General features: G+C 40.1%; 1 protein-coding gene across 3 annotated transcripts in view; it reads left to right on the top strand.

The window, feature by feature from the left end:
* MAP2K4 (mitogen-activated protein kinase kinase 4) overlaps positions 1 to 22,581 on the top strand; it is a 110,101-nt gene extending 87,520 nt beyond the window's left edge. For all 3 annotated transcript variants that reach the window (XM_087825842.1, XM_087825843.1, XM_087825841.1), the window contains 6 exons: positions 118 to 169; positions 3,072 to 3,199; positions 15,550 to 15,627; positions 16,818 to 16,966; positions 18,114 to 18,159; positions 19,976 to 22,581. In XM_087825842.1, coding sequence (XP_087681968.1) covers positions 118 to 169; positions 3,072 to 3,199; positions 15,550 to 15,627; positions 16,818 to 16,966; positions 18,114 to 18,159; positions 19,976 to 20,089 — 567 coding nt within the window. In that variant the 3' untranslated portion in view covers positions 20,090 to 22,581. The remainder of the gene's footprint in view (positions 1 to 117; positions 170 to 3,071; positions 3,200 to 15,549; positions 15,628 to 16,817; positions 16,967 to 18,113; positions 18,160 to 19,975) is intronic.
* Positions 22,582 to 23,332: the final 751 nt, after the last annotated feature.

Raw genomic sequence — 23,332 nt, 5'->3', positions numbered from 1 at the left:
TTGAAACATAAAGCTTATAAGAATGCAGTGGGCTGTGTAGGCTGTTACTTATGGTAAACTATTGTGCTGTTTGATTAAAAGGAAATTTTTTATCCCATATCTGCTTTTTCTCCCTAGACTGTGAAAGCACTAAACCACTTAAAAGAAAACTTGAAAATCATTCACAGAGGTGGGTATAGGATTGTTTTTTATAGAATAATTTTTCCTTAATAGGGAAAAAATACTGAAAATTACAATGTCACTTTTAAGCAAAACCTACTATATGTACCCTAAAGTTTCATTATTAATTTAGGGTGTTTTTTTCTTTTGGGAATCTATAAATTTCAGTCTACTGTACTAATATGTTGGGCTTAGTAATGGAAAGAGATTTTGCTGTAAGTTCTTATTACTCTTAGTTGAAAAATAATTGTTCATTTGCTGGATAGATAATTAGTTGTTTCTCTTGTATGCAACGAGGACTTGAAGGTGGTCCTGTGGGCATTCAGAGAAGACTCAGGGGCACTGCCCTTGTATTTTAAGGGCACACCACTGTCCCTGTCCAGTGTTTCTTGTCTACCTTAGAAGATATTTTTGCAAATTGAGAGATTCCTTAATTAGTATGTACATTGAAATTGCTCTAAAGCATTTGTATTTGTGAGAACAGTGGTCTTGCCCTTATTAGACACAGATTCAGCATTTTTAGACATTTGATGTAGATTTATTGGAAGACAGTGGGGATCCTGAGTTTAATTCAGCGAATAGACTGAATAAATAGTTGCTCTGTTTATTGTGAAAGACTCATAGTGAGGTAGTGGATTTGAAGAGGCACAAACCTAAGACAATATGTGACAGTGTGATTCAGCCTGACAGTAAGACGGAAAGTCAAAGGTCATATTCAGAGAAGTGCAAAAGCTTGAGTTCTAAGAAACACAGTTTCTAGTGGTTAGAGAAATTAGTAATTGGGGCATTTACTTAAGTAATTTTAGTGTGGAGTTGACCCTGGACTAGAAATTAGTTAACGTTGAACATCAGAGTAAATCACTTACTTTTGCCAGGATTAATGCTTGTTAAAAATAGTATTAGGTAGACTTCTAATTTCCTTTTGGCCTAAAGTCATGTAGGGTTAGGCCCCTAAACAAAATTATTTTGTTCCTCTCACAGTTCATCTTGTTCTGGTTCTGGAGTCTCCCTCCCTTTGTGCTGGGCTCGTCAATTGTGAGAGCAGCGCCTCTGCCTTCAGGCTATTCAGGAGCCCTGGGGATATTCAGGGCATCACAGTAAAGCACCAGGACAGGCCTGAGGAGTAGAGCAAAAGGGAACGTCTACAGAAATAACTTGGGCTTTCCTATGACTGCCTGAAATGATGAATTTATAGCAGTCCTTTTATCAATTTGAATTAGGTCACCTTCTTCACTGCAGTTAGAGTGCTTTTGATCACACGTAATAGAAAACTCTAACTGGCTTACACTTCAGGGAAATTCATTATCTGTTGTAATATAGTTCTGGCACAATATGATTAGGGCTCAAGCTCCCTTCTTTAGACTGTACCCTCCTAGGTCTGTCCGCTGCATCTTCAGGGTAGTAACGAATAAAGCTGGTCCCCAGTGTCACATCGAGACATGACACCTTCATGAAGAAGCTCTCTCTTCCTTGCTGCTGTCTTAGGAGCAGGGACGTCTTCCCTACAGGTCTCTGTTTTCTCTTGTCAGTCACCAGAATTGCCTCATGCCCTTATATAAACTAGTCCCTTCCCAGGAGCCTGCGACTACCCTGATGCTCTTAGACCAATCAGGACTCAATATTTGGAGGTGTGGCTAGAGCCATACAGAGGAGGAGGATGTTGAGGTGCCCATCCTCACGCAGGTTCCATTAGAAAGAATGGTGTGGTTAGGAGTGGGTGTTTGCTAGGCAGTCGCTGTGTCAGTGGTGGTAAGAGATCTTTTCTGGATTTCTTTGTAGGTCACTTTCTGAATTATAGACAGATTTTGTTAGGTCTTATATTTATTTTTATCTCAACTTTTTATTCACTGTGCCATGATAGTGACAACACAATGGAGAGAAGAATTAAGATAGAGAATTGGCGAGCCAAGGGGGAGAATCGGCTAGACAGCCGATTCATATAACTGGTGATAAGTTGATTGTTAGTGAGGAGGAGGTGATGACCCTGGGGCCAGTTTGGCAAGACTGTGTAAAACCTGTAGAAACACGTGAGGGGATTCGGTTTTGTCAGATTTGCGGGAAAGCACAAACCCTCTGGGAGTGGTAATGAACCTCATTTCTCGAGGACGGCTCTTAAGAAGGGGTTGGTTGGGAGAAGCTTGATGCAGCCATCTGAGATCTGAAAAGTCTCTCAAGCAGAAATAATTATTAAGTGGATGCATTTATTGAGCTTAAATAATGTTCAGGCAATGTATTATGTGTTTTAATTTCCACAACCCTGAATTAGGAATTACTGTATTAGGAATTACTGTTTTTATATTTTGTAGATGAGGAAATTGTGGTTGCTACTGAAAGTTCACAGGTCACCTTAAGAATTTCACATTGTGAATTTTACATCCAGATTTAAACTTTGCTCCTCTGATCCCAAAGTTTGTAGTCTCTGGATGCACTGGAGTGAATACTTTCCTAAATTAGTTAAGCTCTGCTTTAACTAAATTCTGGGCTTATAGCTTGTATACATAGAGCTCTGCTTTAACTAAATTCTGGGTTTATAGCTTGTATACCTTGTATGTAGTTGTGTAGTCTTTGGCACATACTGTAAAGTAGCTTAGTATACTCCTACAGGTTAATTCATTTTTCATATTTTGACTGTTAAGTAATGAATTTGAAGCAAGTAAATGAATATGTCTCCTGGTGAGAACAAAAACAGCATTATAGAATGCCTAAATGTATTGTATAGCATTTTTTGATATTGAATTTTTAAGCATTGGTCTTCAGAGAAATCTCATATTTCTCATCTGCTCATATACTTAAATTTTAAGGACTGGGTCACTTACGTTGTCTAAGGTTTTCAGTATTTTTACTTAAAGTACTTTAGAATGTAGCTCATTTGATTGATCACTTCTACATTGAATGACATCTATCTCTTTCAGATATCAAACCTTCCAATATCCTTCTGGACAGAAGTGGAAATATTAAACTCTGTGACTTTGGCATCAGTGGACAGCTCGTGGATTCCATTGCCAAGACAAGAGATGCTGGGTGTAGGCCGTACATGGCAGTAAGTGAAAGCCAGGCCTTCTTGCTTGATGGTCATTGCACAGAGCCTGTGCCCTTTGGTGCTGTACTTCCAAGGACTCTGCCGTTGGTCATACAGTTTCACCTGCTAGAATGTTTTTCTCCTCCCTAAAAACCAAGCTCAGGTTCTAGTTTTTCCATGAAATGCTGCAAAATTATCCCAGCGAACTCCTGTTTTCTTGTCTTACTCTGTTCCTCTTATTTGGTACTTAGCATTTGTGGTCTAACTATTGTTTTTTCATTATATTCAACTCTACTAATCAACTAGATGGTTAGATCTCAGAAGGTCTCTTTGTGTTTCTCGCACTCCATATGTTGTAGTAGACATGTTGGTGATGTGTCCTAGGCCATTAAGCGATACTGTTTCCAGTTACAGAAGAATGGGAAGACTTGGTTCACAGAAGAATGGGAAGACTTGGTTCACAGAAGAATGGGAAGACTTGGTTCATGGTAGAACTCAGTGTATTTTACAGATTCTGAGGTTACATTTTGAATATTGTTGGTTCCTTCTTTAGAGGTGGGCGAAGCACAGTAACAAATGCAAGGGGAGATGCCTTAGGTATTTGCCAGCCTGGAGCCTCTTTCCCTTCAGGGAGACAGAGCTACACTAACCTTCTGCACATTTCATACTCCTCTGACCCCTGTGCATCTGCATAGACTGGAATTTAGTGTCTATATTATAAACATTCCCCTTAAGTGTTGGTGTCTTCCTTAATGTGGCTGTGGCTCTTTGGGGACCAGCAGACTAGCCTAAATGGTGACACATACAGGCTTTGTGTCATTATGGAAACACTCCTCATCAGTGGTTTCTGTTTCAGTCTTTAAGACTCTTTTTAAACTGGAAGATTGGCTGAGAGCTGAATATAATTTTTATCTCCTTTTAATTTTCAGCTTCTTTCCTGATTTATGTATTTGCAAACCCAGTACCATAAGCAATAGGAAATAAGCATCGTAGGCTGCATATTACAGCTTCTTACCTCGTTTGTGGGTGGGCAGGCTCAGTGCTATCCCCAAACTTACACTTATTTTATAAACTTGAATACATTGTATTTTCAACATTATTTAAAAGTAAATTTTATATCAACAGTTCTTTTCACTTATCTCTCAACCTACAAATAGTTTAAGGCGCAGTATTTCACGTGTTCTTTGTACACGCTCTGTTGCCTGTACTCTGGTCATTGTATTTTAAAATTTTCAGTTATTTAACAGTATTTTAGAATTATTGCTTCCAATACTCTATTTTTATTGTTACATCTTTTCATTTCACCTTTTCCACAGATGAAAATGTCAGAGGGGTGTGTGTGTGTGTGTGTGTGAGTGTGAGTGTGCATTAACATATACGAAAAGATACCTTCATTTATAGTTTGGACTTTGTGGTGACTGTCCAGGCAAACTTGGGAAGATTTGGACGATCATGCATGCATCATGATAATTAGGGATAAATGGAACAACCAGTTCAAAAGCAAGAACAACAAATTAAATGTGGAGTATTGGCAATTCATATAATTTACATACTTAGTAATTATGCCCTGAGAATTAACTGTAAACTGTTATCTGTACTTTTAGGGCTTGTCTCAGTACTAAGGTTGACTAAATGTTTTTGGTGTGTGACACTGGCTAAGAATTGTATTTGATTTAGGTAAATGTTAAAAATGCAGTTGTAGCCCTGATACAGCTAAATACTTGCATTCAGGTGACTTTTATACAGAAGTAGACTTTCAGTTTCTGTAAAAGTAAGTAAGGTTCACACGCCCAGGAGGGGCCGGCTTTTCTACTTCTGCTGACCTACTTCAACTTTGGAGTGAGCAGCCTGATGACAGACTCTGCCTCTGATCTTGACCAGACTGAACGAGTGTTTCTGTCCATTCCAGTCTTCTGAGGCATGTAAATAGGCAAGAATATAATCCGCATTCATCTTACAAGCCTCTGAGTGACTTGACTTTCTTTGATATATCTTGGCAGAAGATACCAGCAATGTATCTTGTCTTTAGTCTATAGGAGTTGTGACTTCTTAGATTATATTTAACATAGAAAGTGTATAGAGTGTAGAGTTTAAACTTAAGTTTTTTCATAAACCGGTTGTTAACATTTTGCTGCCTCCCCACCTCCTCCTCTAGGGGTGTGTGTGTATTTATGTACATACACATATACATTTACATATACATACACCCGGGGTTGGCAAAAGTAGGTTTACAAATATGAGTACACAAGACAGAGTTTATTCTTGTTTTATTATTTATTGATTATTGTATTATTTTCCATATGAACAACTGTAAACCTACATTTGCCAATCCCTGTATATGTACTTAAACACACACACACACACACATATATATATATATATATGGTGTGTTTGTGTGTGTGCATACGTGCTGGACCATTTGAAAGGAAATCACACATGTCATGAATTTCATTCTAAACACTTCAGCATGTATCTCCCAAGAAAAGGGCATTCTTCTGTATAACCACATTATCATTACCATACCTAAAACATAAACCTTAAAAAGTTAATAAGAATTTCATAGTATCATCTGATATACAGCTCATACTCAAATTTCCCAGTTGTTCAAAATAAATGTATTTTATAGCTGTCAGTCAAGGATCACATCAAGGTTATATATTACTTTTAGTTGTTACGTTTTGTGTTTTAATGCTTTTGACATTTTTGGGAGTGTTTTTAGAATGTCCCACATCCTGGATTTGTCTGATTTATTTGTAATGACTAGTTTCAGAGGATACATTTTTTGGTATGGGTGCTTCATAGATGATGTATACTTCATATTGCATCACACTGCAACGAACATAATGTTAGGTAACAATAGGGTATTTCACTAATTGCTTTTTTTCTTTTAAGCACTTGAAACATTTGCAAAATAGAAACTCACTTCCTCAAAATTTTTCCGTTTTCCTCCCCCAAATGAGTAATTGATGATGTTCATTTTCAAAGGATTCCTTCACCCAGTGTCCTCTCACTGTCCCCTCTGGTACCCTGCAACTTGAAGAGACTTCTAAAAAGTCGCCTCCGTTTCTCTGTGTTTAAGCTTTTCCTCTTGTACCTCTTCTTACATTGTAGCAGCCCATCCGTATTTGTTTTTAAGATAGTCTTAATTGGTAATAGAGATAACTCATTTCATAGCAGTACTTTGTGAAATATATCAATTTATTTGCCTTGGTCATTTTTCAAACCCTAACTTAATCTTCTCTTAAAATATATGCAGCCTATTAGGCATGAAAATCTAATCAAGTTGTATCTCCTCAATAGTGGAAAATTGCTGATGTTATCTACCTTCCTTTGATCTTTCTCACAAACTTTGAAAATATTCATATTCTGCTGTCTCTTTCTCTTTGGTTTCAAAAGAACTTTATTCCTCAGGATGTAATTTTTATTTTCCACTTGTATACAAGACTGAAAACATGGTGTCCATTCTCTTTCCTTTGTGTGACCATTCAGATTTTCAGAATGCCTGGTAAAGAAATTATTTAGCAGTTCCTCTAAGACTTATTTTTGTTGGGAGGCATTTAGTACTGCGTTCAGTCTCCTTGCTTGCCATAAGTCTGTTCAGATTTTCTAATTCCACCTAGGTTATCTAACGTTGGCATACAGTTGTTCATAGTATTCTTTTATAACTCTTTATTTCTGTAAGATAAATAATAATGTCCTCACTTGAATTTCTGATTTTAATTATTTTCGTCTTTTCTCTTTTTTTCTTAGTCTAGATAACGGTTTGTCAATTTTGTTGATCTTTTCCAAGAATAAACTTTTGATTTGTCTCTGTTGTTTTTCCCCCTCTGTTTCATTGATCTCTGCTTTAATCTTTATTTCCTTACTTCTGCTGTCTTTGAGTTTGGTCTTTTTTCTAATTACTGAACGTACAAAGTTATGTTACTTGAGATCTTTCTTCACTTTAATATAGGTGTTTACAGTTAAAAATTTCCTTCTGACAACTGCTTTCTTGAATTCCACAGTGTTGTTAATCAGTGTTTGTGTTTTCATTCATCTTAAAGTATTTTCTGTTGTTTTCTTCTTTGACCCATTGATTGGTTGTTTAGTTGTGTTGTTTAATTTCCACGTATTTGTGAATTTTCCAGTTTTCATTTTGTTACTGATTTCTAGCTTCATTCCACTGTGTTTGGAGAAGGCACTTTGCATGACATCATTGAGACTTGTTTTGTGGACTAACATATGGTCTGTCTTGGAGCATGTCCCATGTGCACTTGAGAAAAATGTGTATTCTGCTGTTGTTGATTGAAGTGTTCTGCATGTATCATTTAGGTTCACCTGGTTTATATTGCTATCCAAGTCCTCTGTTTTCTTACTGATTTTCTGTCAAAATGTTCTATCCATTATTTGAAGTGGGGTCTCGAACTCCCCATCTGTTATTATAGATCTGTGTATTTCTTCAGTTCTGTCAGTGTTTGCTTCATGTGTTTTACAGCTCTGTCGTTTAGTGTGCATATGTTTATCATTATTATTATATCTTCTTCATAATCGATTCTTTTATAGATTTTTATTGATCTTTTGTTTCTTGCTACAGTTTTTTTAAAAATATATGTTTTTATTGATTTCAGAGAGAGGAAGGGAGAGGGAGAGATGGAAACATCAGTGATGAGAGAGAATCATTGATCGGCTGCCTCCTGCATGCCCCCTACTGGGGATCAAGCCCACAACCCAGGCATGTGGCCTGACTGGGAATCCAACCGTGACCTCCAGGCTCATGGGTCATGCTCAACCACTAAGCCATACCGGCTGAGCTCTTGTAACAGTTTTGACTTAAAGACTGCTTTTTCTAATATTAGTATAATCATTCCAGCTCACCCTTGATTACTATTGCATTGAATAACTTTTTCCATTCTTTCTCTTTCCTTTTTATAAAAAAATTATCCTTATTGTTGAAAATATTACAAATGTCCCCTTTTCCCCCCCATTGATCCCCTCTACCCTGTACCCCTCCCCCAGGCCTTTACCCCATTATTGTCTGTGTCTGTGGGTTATGCACATATGCATATAAATTCTGATGTTAATCTCTCCCCACCCACCCCTGCCTTTCCTCTGAGATTCCTCAATCTGTTCCATGCTTCTGTGTCTCTGGATCTATTTTGTTCATCTGTTTATTTTGTTAATTAGATTCCACATATGATTGAGACCATGTGACACTTGTCTTTCTCTGCCTGGCTTACTTCACTTAGCATAATACTCTCCAGATCCCACCATGCTGTCTCAAAGGGTAAGGAATCCTTAGTTTTTACAGCTGCATAGTATTCCACGGTGTAAATGTCCGAGAAGATGCTTGATATGATTTCAATCTTTTTGAACTTGTAGAGACTTGTTTTGTGTCCTAACATGTGGTCTATCTTGGAGAATGAATTTATCACCACCAAACCAGCAATGTTAAAATATTAATTTAACGAAGAAATGTTAAAGGGACTGCTGTAATAAGAAGTTGAAATAGAGAGAATGAGAAACATAGGCATATTAAGAAATGGCAAGAGATCAGTACCTATCAATAATAACCTTAAATATAAATGGATTAAACTCTCCAATCAAAGGACATAGGGTAGCTGAATGGATAAGAAAATAAGACCCAAATATATGCTGTCTACAAGAGACCAACCTCAGATCAAAAGACACACAGGCTGGAAAAAAACAACAACAAACTTCCGGAGGACTTTAAAGGAGAGATTGACAGCAATACAGTCCTAGTAGGGGACTTGAACAGCACACTGACTTTACTGGATAGATCTTCCAGACAAAAAAATAAACAACAAGGAAACAGTGACTCTAAATGACACATTAGATCTGATGGATTTAATTGACATTTACAGAACATTTCACCCCAAAGCTGTAGAATAGGCATTCTCCTCAAGTACACATGGGACATTCTCTCTTTTTTTTTTTAAATATATCTTTATTGATTTCAGAGAGAGGAAAGGAGAGGGAGAGGGAGAGAGAGAGAGAGATAGAAACATCGATGATGAGAGAGTCATTGATCGGCTAGCCTGCAACCCGGGCATGTGCCCTGACTGGGAATCGAACCCCGATCACCTGGATCCTAGGTCGATGCTCAACCGCTGAGCCACTCCCAGCCAGGCACACATGGGACATTCTCAAAGACAGACCACATGTTAGGACACATTCTTTCTCTTTCAACATAGCTGTACTTTTAGATCTAAAATGAGTCCCTTGTAGACAGCATACATTAAGATCATGGTTCCTTATTCATTCTACTAATCTCTACCTTTTTATTAGAGAGTTTAATCAATTTACATTTAAAATAATTACTGATAAGGTAGGGCTTCTGTCATTTGTTCTTTGTTTTCTGTATAACTTATATATTTTTTGTTGCTGCTTGTTTTTTTATTTGATTTGGGGGGCTACACCTTTTTTATTTTCTTCTCACTCCTGTATATTTTTTAGATATTTCTTTTTTACCCTTTTTTTTAGTATATCTTTATTGAGTTCACAGAGAGGAAGGGAAAGGGAGAAAGAGAGAAACAATGATGAGAGAGTCATTGATCAGCTGCCTCTTGCCTGTCCCTGACATGGTACCGAGCCCACAACCCAGGCATGTGCCCTGACCAGGAATCGAACCAGGATCTCCTGGATCCTAGGTCAGTGCTCAACCGCTGAGCCACGCCCGGCCGGGCTATTTTTTAGATATTTTCTTAATGGTTACCATGTTCATTACAGTTAATATCCTACACTTACAAGTTTTGTTTGAAATACTACCAACTTAGCTTCAATAGCATACAAAAACTCTGCCAGTATACTGTTCCACCTCCTGTATGTTACTGTCACTAATCATATCTGTAAATGTTGTTTGCCTAGCAACATAGATTTATAATTATTTTATTCATTTGTCTTTGAAATCATATAGAAACCAAAGAGGAGTTATGAACCAAAAATATAATCATAATGGCTTTTATATTTACCTATATTTACTGTCTATATTTATTTATATTTACCTATATTTATTTATATTTACTGTCTAGTGTCCTTTCATACTCTCTTTGTTTATCTGTGAGTGTCTTAATAGGCCTTCAGTTTTTTAAAATATATTTTGTTGCCCAGCTGGGCGTGGCTCAGTGGTTGAGCATCGACCTAGGATCCAGACGATCAGGGTTCCCGGTCAGGGCACATGCGCTAGTTGCGGGCTCGATCAATGACTCTCTCATCATTGATGTTTCTATCTCTCCCTCTCCCTCTCCTTTCCTCTCTCTGAAATCAATAAAGATATATTTAAAAAATATATATATATATAATTTTGTTGATTTCAGAGAGAGAAAGGGAGAGGGAGAGAGAGAGAAACAACAGTGATGAGAGTGATCGAATGTCTCCTGCATACCCCCTCCTGGGGATCGAGCCCGCATCCCTGGCATGTGCCCTGACCAGAAATCGAACCAGGATCTCCTGGATCATAGGTCAATGATCAGCTACTGAGCCACATCGACTAGGCTAGGCCTTCAGTTTTGAAGGACAGTTTTGCTAGATATGGCATTCTTGGATGACTGACTTTTTCTTTCAACACTTTAAAGTGTGTCATTACATTCCCTTTCGTCATCCATGGTTTCTGATGAGAAATTAGCTATTACTCTTGAGGATCCCTTATATGAAAGGAATCACTGCTTTCCTGCTGTTTTCATGTAATTTTAAAATTTATTCACAGTTTCTTTAATATACCTCCCTTTAAAAGGTGGAGACAGTACAGCCCAGTGTAGACTGAACTTAGTGACTGACTTCTAATGCAGAACATATGGCAGACATGGCAGTGTATCCTTTCTGAAAGTAGGTTGTAAACAGGCATGGTGTGGCTTCCTTGCTTTTTTTCTTGGGTTGCTCACTTTGGGGGAAGCCAGCTGGCAGTTTGTGAAAATACTCAAGCGGTTTTATGAAGAGACTTATATGAGGAACTGAAGCTTCCTGACAGTAACCCTGCGAATGAGCTTGGTGACAAATTCTTCAGCCCCAGTAAAGCCTTCAACCCAAGCTGACATCTTGATTTCAGCCTCATAAAAGACCCCAAGTCAGAACCACCCATCGAAAATTCCCCTTAAGTACCGATTCACAGAAACTGTGAGATAAAATGTTTGTTGTTTTAAGCGATTAACTTTTGGGGTAATTTGTTACACAACATTGCTAACCAATATAAAGTGTCTCAATGATCCTTGTTAATCTTTTGGCTTATTTCTTGTTTTCAAAGCATTTTAACCTGTGCTTTTCTGCATTTTGGGACATATTAAGATTCTTTTTTAGCATGATAAATGGTCAATTAAAAAAGGAAACACTGGAAAAAGGTCTGTTTTGCATTATTATTATTATTTTTAAAAATATGTCTGTTGATTTCAGAGAGAGGAAGGGAGAGAGAGAGATAGAAACATCATTGATGAGACTGATTGATCGGCTGCCTCCTGCACACCCCCTACTGGGAATTGAGCCCACAACCCGGGCATGTGCCCTGACCAGGAATGGAACCAGGATCTCCTGGATCATAGGTCGATGCTCAACCCCTGAACCACTTCAGCTTGGCTGTTCTGCATTATTAATTACATTTATTCAGTGCTTCTTTTTTTCCTTAATTATTAATTAATTTAATTTTTAAATTATATTTCAATTTAAAAAAATTGAGAAGAATTTGTTCAAAATTTGTTAACAGTGTGATTATATCAATTTTTCCTTATTCTGTTTTTTATCTTATATATTTTAATACAATGTAACTTGTGTGTTTATTGTAAATTATATGTTTGTTTTGGATGGAAAATTGCTTTATCTGTCACTTTTTTGCTGTTTTTGTTAATGTTACATATCTTATTCTCTAAGTTGTTTATTTTCCTGTTATACTTTTAAAAACCTTTCTGATTTTAAACCTATAGTTCTGATTTAATTTTAGGATATAGGGTCTTCAGTTGATTTCATGGATCTTAAATCTTTGCTCTCAAAGAATAAGTTTCAAAATGTTAAAAATATTACACATACATATAAAGAGTGAACGTGTGTCAAAATTATATTTAGCTCATTAATGAGAAAACTGGATGGACAGGGTGATGAAACTGGCTGAAAGAACATTTGAGTAATTCAGTATTCACAGTCACTGAAGAACAGATGCTAGAATGAGGTGACTGATTTAAATACTGATTTAAATGCTGATTATCTCCAGGTCAATAAAACAATAACTTTTGGGGTTATTGCACAAAATAATTTGCATCCCTGCTGGACAAAGATCTATAAGTTATCATGTAACTGAAGTGTCTGGGTACTCATGAATAATAAATACTAAGTGAAGCAAGTGTACTTAAATAATAATCTGAGTGCACTTACTTGTTGGACAGTGCTTCAGTGTGATATCGGAAGGAAGTGGAATCCTTATTTTGACTGATTTCCAGAAGCTGGATAAGTTTTCCTAACACACATAGCTAGAAATTCCAGCTCTTAGTGATATAAACATACAATAGTATCAGAATGACATTATCACCATAACCACAAATGATAGCCACTCATTTTCAGTGTACAATTTAATTTTGACAATTGTAGCTACTCATGTAATCACCTCACCCATCAGGATATAACACATGTATATCACCCAAAGGTTGGTCCTATTTTCTGTCACTATCAGTTTAATTTGCTTCTCCTAGAGTTGTATATAAATGTACGTAATCTCATGTTGTGCTAGTTTATTCTTTTATTGCTGAGAAGTTTTTCATTGTATTGATAGACCGTAATTTATTATCCAGTCACTCCTGCATGTCTTGATATGACTGTTTTTAGTACCTGCTGTGGTTCTCCATTTATTTAGATCTTTTTGTCATCAGCAATGTTTGAGGTTTCAGTGTGGAACTGTTGAGCACCTTTTAAGTTTATTCCTAAGGAATTCATGTATTTTGATGCTACTATTGTGAATGGAATTAAAAAATATATTTTCTAATATTTTGATATTATAGATATGCAACTGATTTTCATATTTTGACATTGTGTCCTGTGGCCTTGCTGGTAGGGATTTTCTCTGTAAACAGTTGTAGAAATTCAAATGTCTGTGAATAAAGGCACTGTGTTTTCCCCCCTTTCCTTTTTGTCCTGGCTAGGACCTCCAGTCATGCTGAATGTATTAATTAGGAATTGTTTTGTTCCAGCATATTAATTATGAAGGACAGAGTTTGATATTCCACCACTAAGTATCATGTTAGCTTTAGGTTATTTTCAGGTGACCTTTATGAAATGAAATTTCCTTCTCTCCTTAGTTGCTGTTATTACTGAGTTTTGTCAGATGCCAATCCTACATTCATTGAGATGATAATACAGTTTTTCTCCATTATTCTGTAAATGTGATGCCTTACGTTGATTTTCAAATATTAAGCCAGCTTTGTATTCCTGAGATAAACTCCACCTGGTTATGATATATTACCTCTTCATGTGTTGCTGGATTAGATTTGTTTGCATTTTGTTAGAAATTTTATTTGTGTTTATGAGGGATTATTGTCTTGTCTTTGTTCGGTTTTTATAAATGATTATATTGGAATCATGAAATAGTTGGGAGGCATACCTTCTTTATTTTGGGGAAAAATAATGTGTAAGACTGGTGAACCCATCTGGGTCTGGACTTTCCTTCATGGGAAGGTTTTATTAATAAATTCTTTGGAAAAACAGTTTAAAAGTTTTTCAGGTTTCTGTATTATTTTTGGTGGATTTTCGTGTTCAAAGAATGTATCCATTTCATCTACTTCTGTAAGATCAGTAGTGATGTCCCCGCTTTTCATTCTGATTTTAATAATTTGAGTCTTTACTGTTGGGCAGTATAGCTAAAGGGTTGTCAATTTTGTTGATCTTTCTAAAGAACCAGCGTTTGATTTTGTTGATTTTTTTTTCCCCCCCTCTAGTTTTTTTTCCTTCCCTATTTCACTTATTTCCACTCTACTTTTTATGACGTCTTCCTTCTACTTGCTTTGGGTTTATTTCTTTTTCTAATTCCTTAAAATGTAAAGTTAGGTTATTACTTTTCAATCTGTCTTCTCGTAACATATGCATTTAGTGCTGTACATTTTCCTTGAGCGTTGCTGTTGCTGCATTCCACAAATTTTGATAAGTTGTTATTTCAATTTTATTTTGTTTGAAATACTTTTTTACATTTTCTTAGACTTCTGTGCTCCATGTGTATATTTAGAAGTGTGTTGTTTAATCTCCAAATATTTGGGGATTCTTCAGGTGTCTTTCTGTTACTGATTTTTGATTTAATTATTTTGTGGACTGAGAATATGCTTTGTATGATTTCAATTTTAAAAAATAAGGTGTGTTTTATAGCACAGAATATGGTCTGTATTAGTGGATGTTCCATGTGAGCTTGAAAATAATGTATATTCTGCTGCTGTTGGACGGACTGTTTTCTCTTTTGGTCAGTTATCTGGGATTTTTATGTAATGCATATCATTAGGAAAAAAATACACTTTTAATTAAAAATAAAGTAAATAGTTTACAATGAAAATTTATGCACCCACAGTACTCATATTCAAAACAAAATTTGTAGTGTCCAAGCTAGCTGTTGCTGACAGACAGAGGATGCAACACGGTCACCTAGTGTGCTCCTCTGGACATGCGTTTCCGCAGCAGCTACTCTCAGCCTTAGTTAAGGATCCACGGTCTGCTCCACCACTGATACCCTGTCTCTCATCTTCTCCATCCTTGGCACACTGTAGACAATGGTCTCTTATTTAAGGAGACGAAAGGCAGAAATTACAAAAGTGATTTTAGCTATTTAAATGATAGGATGATATATTGCTACATTGGCCATGTTTAATTTGGTTAAAAATGACCAGTAGACATGCATATTGATAAATTTAGCTTTATGATGAAGAATGGGTAAAATAATTATAATAAATTTACATTTTATTTACATTTTATTAAATTTACATTTAATAAATTATAATAAATTTACATTTGCTTTTATATCTCAAATATATTGCACTAGGGCCTTACTCACTGGAACAGAGAAGACTTAGTCTTTCTTTTCCTGTTAACCACTACTTGTTAAGCTGACCCTGCAATTCTTCATTTGTTACATTTTCCCAATGTTCTGTTTGTCTCTCCCTCCCTTCGTCTGTTCTCAGCTTCAGGCTGGTAAGTGCTGTGAGTATTTAGGGGGCAATTAGAAGAGTTACTTGTGTTCCCTTTATGGAGGAAGCCATTGACTGAGGTGGTCTTTTTCATCTGTCTGTATGTTATTCTTTTGCTGTTGATTGTTTTTAATGGTGCTTTGTGCTGACACCGGCCTACCCGCCCAGCTAGTGCTCCACTTCCCTGCTCCTTGGCGAGGCGAATCACTAGTGACTCTGCTTCTCTTTGTGTTCCAGCCGGAGAGAATAGACCCGAGTGCGTCACGACAAGGCTATGATGTCCGCTCTGATGTCTGGAGTTTGGGGATCACACTGGTATGTTGATGTCGACCCAGCCTTGGCCTGGCAGTGTAACAAGAAATTTAGAAGCTAAAGAAAGTTTAATCAGTCTTCTGCCAGAACTGCTCCTTATTTCTTCTAGCCTTTGATTTTATTTACCTATTTTCCCCCCTCATAGCTATAATTACAGGGACTATATCTTCTAGTTGTTGAATAAAAGTATATTGTATACCTTAAAAATCAAACCATGATTGATTATTTCCCTAGGGGTTTTGTGAAGTGCCTAGGGCTCTGTAATGTAGCAGTGACGCACTGACAAAGATGAAATCTAAGCTGGAGAAACTGAAACAATTTTCTCAGGTGTGCCCTCTTTCATGTGCCATCTTCCTCTCTAACAAGCTTGGAGTCTCTTTATATTATGATATCAATCGCCTGTCCAGGCACATAAAGTGGGATTCATTTAGGCCATGCTGTAGATTTTGCTGTCTTTCTTGGAAAAAGCACCATTTCTAGGTTTTCATTATCCTCAGGACAGAGCAGGAGAAAGATGAGAGTACAGTTCACAAATATTTTTAGCCCATGACATTGGAACATCCACCATAGATTTTTCAGGTGTGGATTGGTGTGGATTAGAGATACTGTCTTCAGCATCATTATAGGCTTCGAGGTGAAGGTTTGGGCCTTGGCTTGTTTCCTCAATAATAGTGACATCCTGTCATATAGCCGTTCTGTGGTTGCAGAATGGCAATAGGACAGGATGCACACATTGCTCCCTGTGAGCTCTTTGGGCGTTTTGTGTGTTGAATGTTCTGTTATCTTAAAAATGAATTTGACCACTCTCTGGACGTGGCCTCCCACTCAGGTGACTCTAGATTATGCAGACATTGTACTGCAACAACCCTAAAACCAGCCTTCCAGAATCCCACACACAGGAATCGGAGCTGCCCTGGAGCGTGCCTTGTGGGGACCTTGTCTGGGCTTCAGTTGAGTGTTTCCTTTCAGTCCAAGTTCTTGAATTTGGTTGATATGGAATTCTTTATATTACCTTGATTCTAATATCACTTCTGCTTAGCCTTAATACTTCTGAAAACTACCTTAACCAGAGATGGGTTTGATTCAAGGCTTTACAAGAGTTTTGTTTGGATATTTTTCTACGTGGGCATTTCAGTGAGGAGTAGTAAATAATGCCTCAGTGTATTTTGCTTTTTCCTCTGTGCTCTTTTTAGTACGAGTTGGCCACAGGCCGGTTTCCTTATCCAAAGTGGAATAGTGTATTTGATCAACTAACACAAGTCGTGAAAGGAGATCCTCCACAACTGAGTAATTCAGAGGAAAGGGAGTTCTCTCCAAGTTTCATCAACTTTGTCAACTTGTGGTGAGTACTTGACTTATGAATACTCAAAAACAGGTAGTGAGAACAGGGAAGTTTATTTAATCTTAGCAACACTGGTACTTGACACTGGGGAAGGGAGCCTTCTCATAGCACTCGCCTTCCAAGCTGGGACCCTGGGTCATTGCAGCTGCATGGAAGGCTCCAGCTAGCCTGGTGGTGAGCAGCCTCTGCCTCCCAATTTCTAGTACCCTTTACAGAAATACTGCCCAGGTGAGACTGACCATCTTATTCTGATGTGGTTCTAGTAGTGAGATTGTACTTGGAAGCTTTTACCAAGTCAAGATACTACCAGGTCAGACTTTCATGGGTGGGTCTCTGCTGTGACATAACAGATAACATGGCTGGGTGTGCGTAGTAGAGTGGGCCCAAAGCTCCATTGGTAGAACTATATATTGGCTCTCTGAAACCTTATTTCAGGGAATGTGAAACCCACACCTGTTAATGTTATCTGTCCATCTTTTAATGGATGTGCGTGTGTGTGCGCTTGTGCCCCTGTGTGTGTGGGACGTGAGAATAAACTTGCAGATATGGTAATATATAGTTGTGCTTTGTGCTGTTTCAATCTGTATTTTAAATACAACAGGTTTTGTTATTATTTGCTTATTTTTGATAATTATTGCTTATCCAACATGACTTAAAAATATGTTTAGCCCAACCGGCATGGCTCAGTGGTTGAGCATCGACCTATGATCCAGGAGATCCTGGTTCGATTCCCGGTTGGGGCACATGCCTGGGTTGCAGGCTGGATACCCAGCTGGGGGCGTGCAGGAGGCAGCTGATCAATCACCATCTCTCATCATTGATGTTTCTATTTCTCTCTCCCTCTCCCTTCCTCTCTCTGAAATCAATTAAAAAAAAAAAACTTAAAAAAAATGCACATATGTTTACGAGCAAAAAGCCAGAGCATTTAGTATATCTTCTTTACATTCTTGAAAATGCTTTGCTTTTCCCTTTCTCATAGATCACCTAGTGTTTCACATTTTCTGAGTCTGGCAGGTTGTCTGCTTTGTACCTTTGTATCTGAAGGAAAAAACTACTTTATTCTTTTTAATGTTTCATTTGTGAAAAAACAAAAAATACTTGGGGTAAATGTGTCTTCATTTTAATAATGTTATTTTTGTTATTTTAGCCTTACAAAGGACGAATCCAAAAGGCCAAAGTATAAAGAACTTCTGGTAAGTATGAGACCTCGGGTCCGCGCAGCATGCTGGTTCGCCGAGCGGGCCGTGGGCCTTGCATAGACCGCTGCCCTGAGCTTCTGTAGAAGGTTCTGAGGCAAAGATGTTCGAAAAGAGAAAATTTGTAGCTATAACTTTCCTACTAATTTACTAGCTATATTCTCATGGAAAGTTTTGGCCTTGACATGTTATAAAACTTACCCTGGAGAATTCTGACATTCACTTGAGGAGCGACTTTTGTACCCTGTAGTCTTTGTATGTGTGACACATCCATAGGAACCCATCGTGCTTATTCTGCCTCTGTTAAATGACCTTGTGCACATCCAGATCTTACGGCCAGTGCCCGTTTCTTTACAAGTTCTCACCTGTCCCACGGAAACTGGGCATTTTACACAGTCTCCTGGATGGGGCACTGGTCTTGCTGTAGAGGAAGTACTGTGATCTAATAATATGGGAATATTTTAATAAAAAAAAACCCACCTGTTTGTCACACTTAGCTTTAGCTCTCTGGGATGTTAGGTCAGACTTATGGTCAACCCCAGCCATGACCAAAGATACCCAGCCAGTGTGCTTAGAGGAGCTGTGAAAGAAGAATACTGAGAGGGGTGGAGTATGAGAGGGTGGGTGTGCAAGGCAGGTATGGGGCTCCAGGCTTTGGAGAGTGTAGTTTAGATGTTCACAGGATACATTTCTGTTGAGTTTCTTTTGGAGTGGGGGTCAGAGGATTGAAACCGAATCCTTTCTGTTCTGGATTCACTTTACGCCTGGGGAAGTGGGCCATTGGGGTATATGTCTGTGTCCTGACTAGCACCTGGAATTCATGTAGTTCTTGGTTCTCACACTGCAGAGGAACAACAGTGCTGTCTGCCTTAGCTTTGTTCCCTGGTACCCAGATTAGTTCCCAACCTCACCACCAGGTGGCTCCTCCAGATCCCAGCCACCAGGCAGGCCCAGCACTGACGCACCTCCCAGAAGTGCAGCCCACCCCCACTGACACACCTCCCAGAAGTGCGGCCCAAACCCACTGACACACCTCCCAGAAGTGCGGCCCACCCCCACTGACACACCTCCCAGAAGTGCGGCCCAAACCCACTGACACACCTCCCAGAAGTGCGGCCCACCCCCACTGACGCACCTCCCAGAAGTGCGGCCCACCCCCACTGACACACCTCCCAGAAGTGCGGCCCAAACCCACTGACACACCTCCCAGAAGTGCGGCCCACCCCCACTGACACACCTCCCGGAAGTGCGGCCCAAACCCACTGACACACCTCCCAGAAGTGCGGCCCAAACCCACTGACACACCTCCCAGAAGTGCGGCCCACCCCCACTGACACACCTCCCGGAAGTGCGGCCCAAACCCACTGACACACCTCCCGGAAGTGCGGCCCAAACCCACTGACACACCTCCCAGAAGTGCGGCCCAAACCCACTGACACACCTCCCAGAAGTGCGGCCCACCCCCACTGACACACCTCCCGGAAGTGCGGCCCAAACCCACTGACACACCTCCCGGAAGTGCGGCCCAAACCCACTGACACACCTCCCAGAAGTGCGGCCCAAACCCACTGACACACCTCCCAGAAGTGCGGCCCACCCCCACTGACACACCTCCCGGAAGTGCGGCCCAAACCCACTGACACACCTCCCGGAAGTGCAGGCTTTGCGTGCTGCTCTGAGCCAGTGCTACAGTGTTTCGAAGCCATGCTGGTGGAGCCTTTGGTTCTAGGCTCTATCAAAACTGGGAAAGTTCTGTGTTCTCTGATACGAATTTTGATATTTTTCTCTTTTTTTTGGTCCAATTTTCTTGTAGAAACATCCCTTTATTTTAATGTATGAAGAACGTACCGTAGAGGTTGCAAGCTATGTTTGTAAAATCCTGGATCAAATGCCAACTACTCCCAGCTCCCCCATGTATGTCGATTGATGCCGCTGCTACGTCAGACTCTAGAAAAAAGGGCTGAGAGGAAGCAAGACGTAAAGAATTTTCACCCGTATCACAGTGTTTTTATTGCTCGCCAGACACCATGTGCAATAAGATTGGTGTTTGTTTCCATCATGTCTGTACTCCCGTCACCTAGAACGTGCATCCCCGAAACACCCGCTGATCTCAGTGTTAGTGCTGGTCAGAGACCTCATCCTGCTCTTTCCTGTGGACACACTCATGAAGCATGGAAGTCAGTACGATCAATTTGTTGACTGTGATTAGGTCACATCTTAAATTCATTTCTAGACTCAAAACCTGGAGACACAGCTACTGGAGTGGTATTTTGTCAGACTTCCAAATCCTGGGAGAACGCAGTGATGGGCGTGCTGTGTCTGAACGTAGACTCGGGCGTGGGGAGAAGAGCTTGCACGGCCAGCGAGACACATTGCCTTCTGGGGCTGAGACAGGAGGATTTCCGTTCTTCACCAAGTGCAATAGATTTACTGATCTGACGTTCTGTTGCTTTATCGTCACAGTCGATGTTCGGGGATCGACTTGCTCAGCCAATTCCTGTTTGAAATATCATTTTAAATTAGAATGAATTTATCTTTACCAAAAACCATGTTGTGTTCAAAGAGGCGAACATTAAAATATCAAGACAGGACAGAATGTGTTCTTTTCTCCTTGGCCAGTCCTTCTGCTCTTCATTGGGAGACTTAGGAGTCTGCCACTTGTCAAAGAAGGTGCTGATCCTAAGAGTTGTCACTCAGCATTGGTGTGCTGCCAGTGTGAGGCTCCACCTGCCACAAACCATCGGGACTGACAGAAGAAAAAGTACAGAGGGCAACGTTTACAGATGTTTTTAATTCTAGTATCTTATCTGAACAACTTGTAGCAGCTTCACATTTCCCCTTTGTCCCGAGCCCGATACTTTAGCCATCAAAACTCACTACCAGGGAGAAGTAGCGAGGAGCAATGTGCCTTGATTGATTAGATAACAATTACTCGTAGGCAGCAAAAGACCAAATCTCAGCTGTTTGCCATCACTGGTCCAGGTCTTTGGTTTCTGAATTTCTTTCCCTGCCTGTGTAGTCTATTGCCACTGTGTGACCTCTGCTTTAATCCAATATTTCGCCTTTTTGCCCCCATATCAAAAACCTTTATAATTACCAGGGATGTTCCTCCCCAAGGATTTCTAGCCCTAAACCTCTCACATGACCCAATGTTTAAAGGCTGAGAGACACGGGGCTCAGTCGTGTGGTAGGTGATGAGAAAGCATCTTTCTAGAAACACGTGACCCAATGTGGACCTGAAGCGACAGTCAGATATGCTCAGCACCTGCAAGAATCTCTAGAAGGTCACCGTCGTTTCTTGGAATTGGAATTCTACAAAAATCCCCAAACAGCCCCAGAGTAGTGATGAGGCCGTTGAAGTCTGCTGCCCTTCGCTTGCTTCCTCACTCACCCATAGCCAGGTTCTCCTGGGCTTGCTCTGCTCCCTGGCGCGGGCACTGGGCGCTACGCAGCACTGTGAGTGGCTCAGGCGCACTGGAATAGAAAGCAGCCGTGGTCGGCGACGGGTGATGCCGTCACTGAGCCACACGGGGCAGGTATTGCTGTGTCTCCTCCCAGAGTGACAGTCATACACACTAAACAATAAAGGGAGAATGGTGCTGTTTTAAAGTCACATCCCTGTAAATTTCAGAATTCAAAAATGATTTATTGCTTTGGTCCACTTGCCTAATTTTCCTGTTTTCTCCCCATGGCATCCTAAACCTTAGACTCACAGTGTTCTGCAAGGAAGCATCGTTGTGTGGCTTCCTTTACCCACACCAAGCCATCCTCACGTCTCCCAGGGACCGAGGAGTTTGTTCCCTGCTGTCGATCTCCCGTCTGGCTCAGCGTGGGTCACTTTGCATTGTACACATGGAGATCAAAGCAGTTCTGACTGTCCAGGAGCTGATCTGACGTGCTGTTGTGTGGATGACCACATAAAAGGCAATTTTAGTGTATTAATCATAGATTATTATAAACTATAAACTTAAGGGCAAGGAGTTTATTACAATGTATCTTTATTAAAACAAAAGGGTGTATAGTGTTCACAGACTGTGAAAATAGTGTAAGAACTGTACATTGTGAGCTCTGGTTATTTTTCTCTTGTACCATAGAAAAATGTATAAAAATTATCGAAAAGCTAATGTGCAGGGATATTGCCTTATTTGTCTGTAAAAATGGAGCTCAGTAACATAACTGCTTCTTGGAGCTTTGGAATATTTTATCCTGTATTCTTGTTTGAATTCCTCCTCTATTTAAGATATATACATGGAATCGAAGTGTTTATGTAATAGTTCTATCCTTTTGCCTGCAGGTCAGTTGTAATAAATCTAGGATGTGATGATGACTTTGTAATTTGATTTTCTGAAGTCAGACCCTGAGAGGGAAAATTGAGTAAATTCCATTAAATTATCGTGTGTTTCACACTGAGGAAGCTTCTCTTCTGGAGCGTTTACGGCTTTTCTTTTTCTCCTCTCGTGTGGTTGCTGTCACTTCGCTTCCTGCTTGAGCAGGTGGGAGGCTGTCCCTGAAGTGTGATTCTTTGTTGGGTGCCCTCCTTGCCCAGCTGCTTAGTGCCTGGAGAAAGGGCCCTGCTCTTCCGCCGGGCGTGGTGGCGTCCCGCCCGCTGGCCCGCTGTCTGCCTACCAGCCAGGCTTCCTGCCCCTGCTGCTGGGCGTCTGCCTCAGCTCGGATCGCAGCCGCCACGGCTCCCTGAGGAGGGCACACTGGGCGGTTCATGGGGGGAGGCCTGGGAAGTGAACAAAAGCCGTGGAGCCCTGGGAGCGTTTGGAGAGGACACCGAAGTGTCAGCACTGGATGTGTCTGTCAGTGAGCAAGCCCTGACTTGTGACCGTGCGTTAACTCCGCACCTTACCCTCTTTCTGTGCCCCTGCTGCTCTGGCCTGAGCCAGGCGGCGCCACTGCAGAACCCGGGGTGGGGAGGAGCAGACGTTCTCCAGGGGAGCGTGTGGCTCGGGATCCTGGCCTCTTCCTGAGCCGGAGCTGCCAGGGCCCTCGCTGAGAGCGGACTCGGCGTCAGGAGACAGGGAGACTGTACTTCATGTTTTGTGGACAGTGCAACTATTTGTTAACCGCATTTGGTCCTCACTGTAGTCTCCAAAGTCAGGTTGTAGTCTCCCCTTTTAGATATGAAAAAAGCACATACAAAACCCCCAAAACCAAGGCTTAC

This window comes from Miniopterus natalensis, chromosome 17, assembly GCF_054644295.1.
Source record: "Miniopterus natalensis isolate mMinNat1 chromosome 17, mMinNat1.hap1, whole genome shotgun sequence".
Lineage (NCBI taxonomy): Eukaryota > Metazoa > Chordata > Mammalia > Chiroptera > Miniopteridae > Miniopterus > Miniopterus natalensis.
This window is presented reverse-complemented; position numbering and strand designations above follow the sequence as displayed.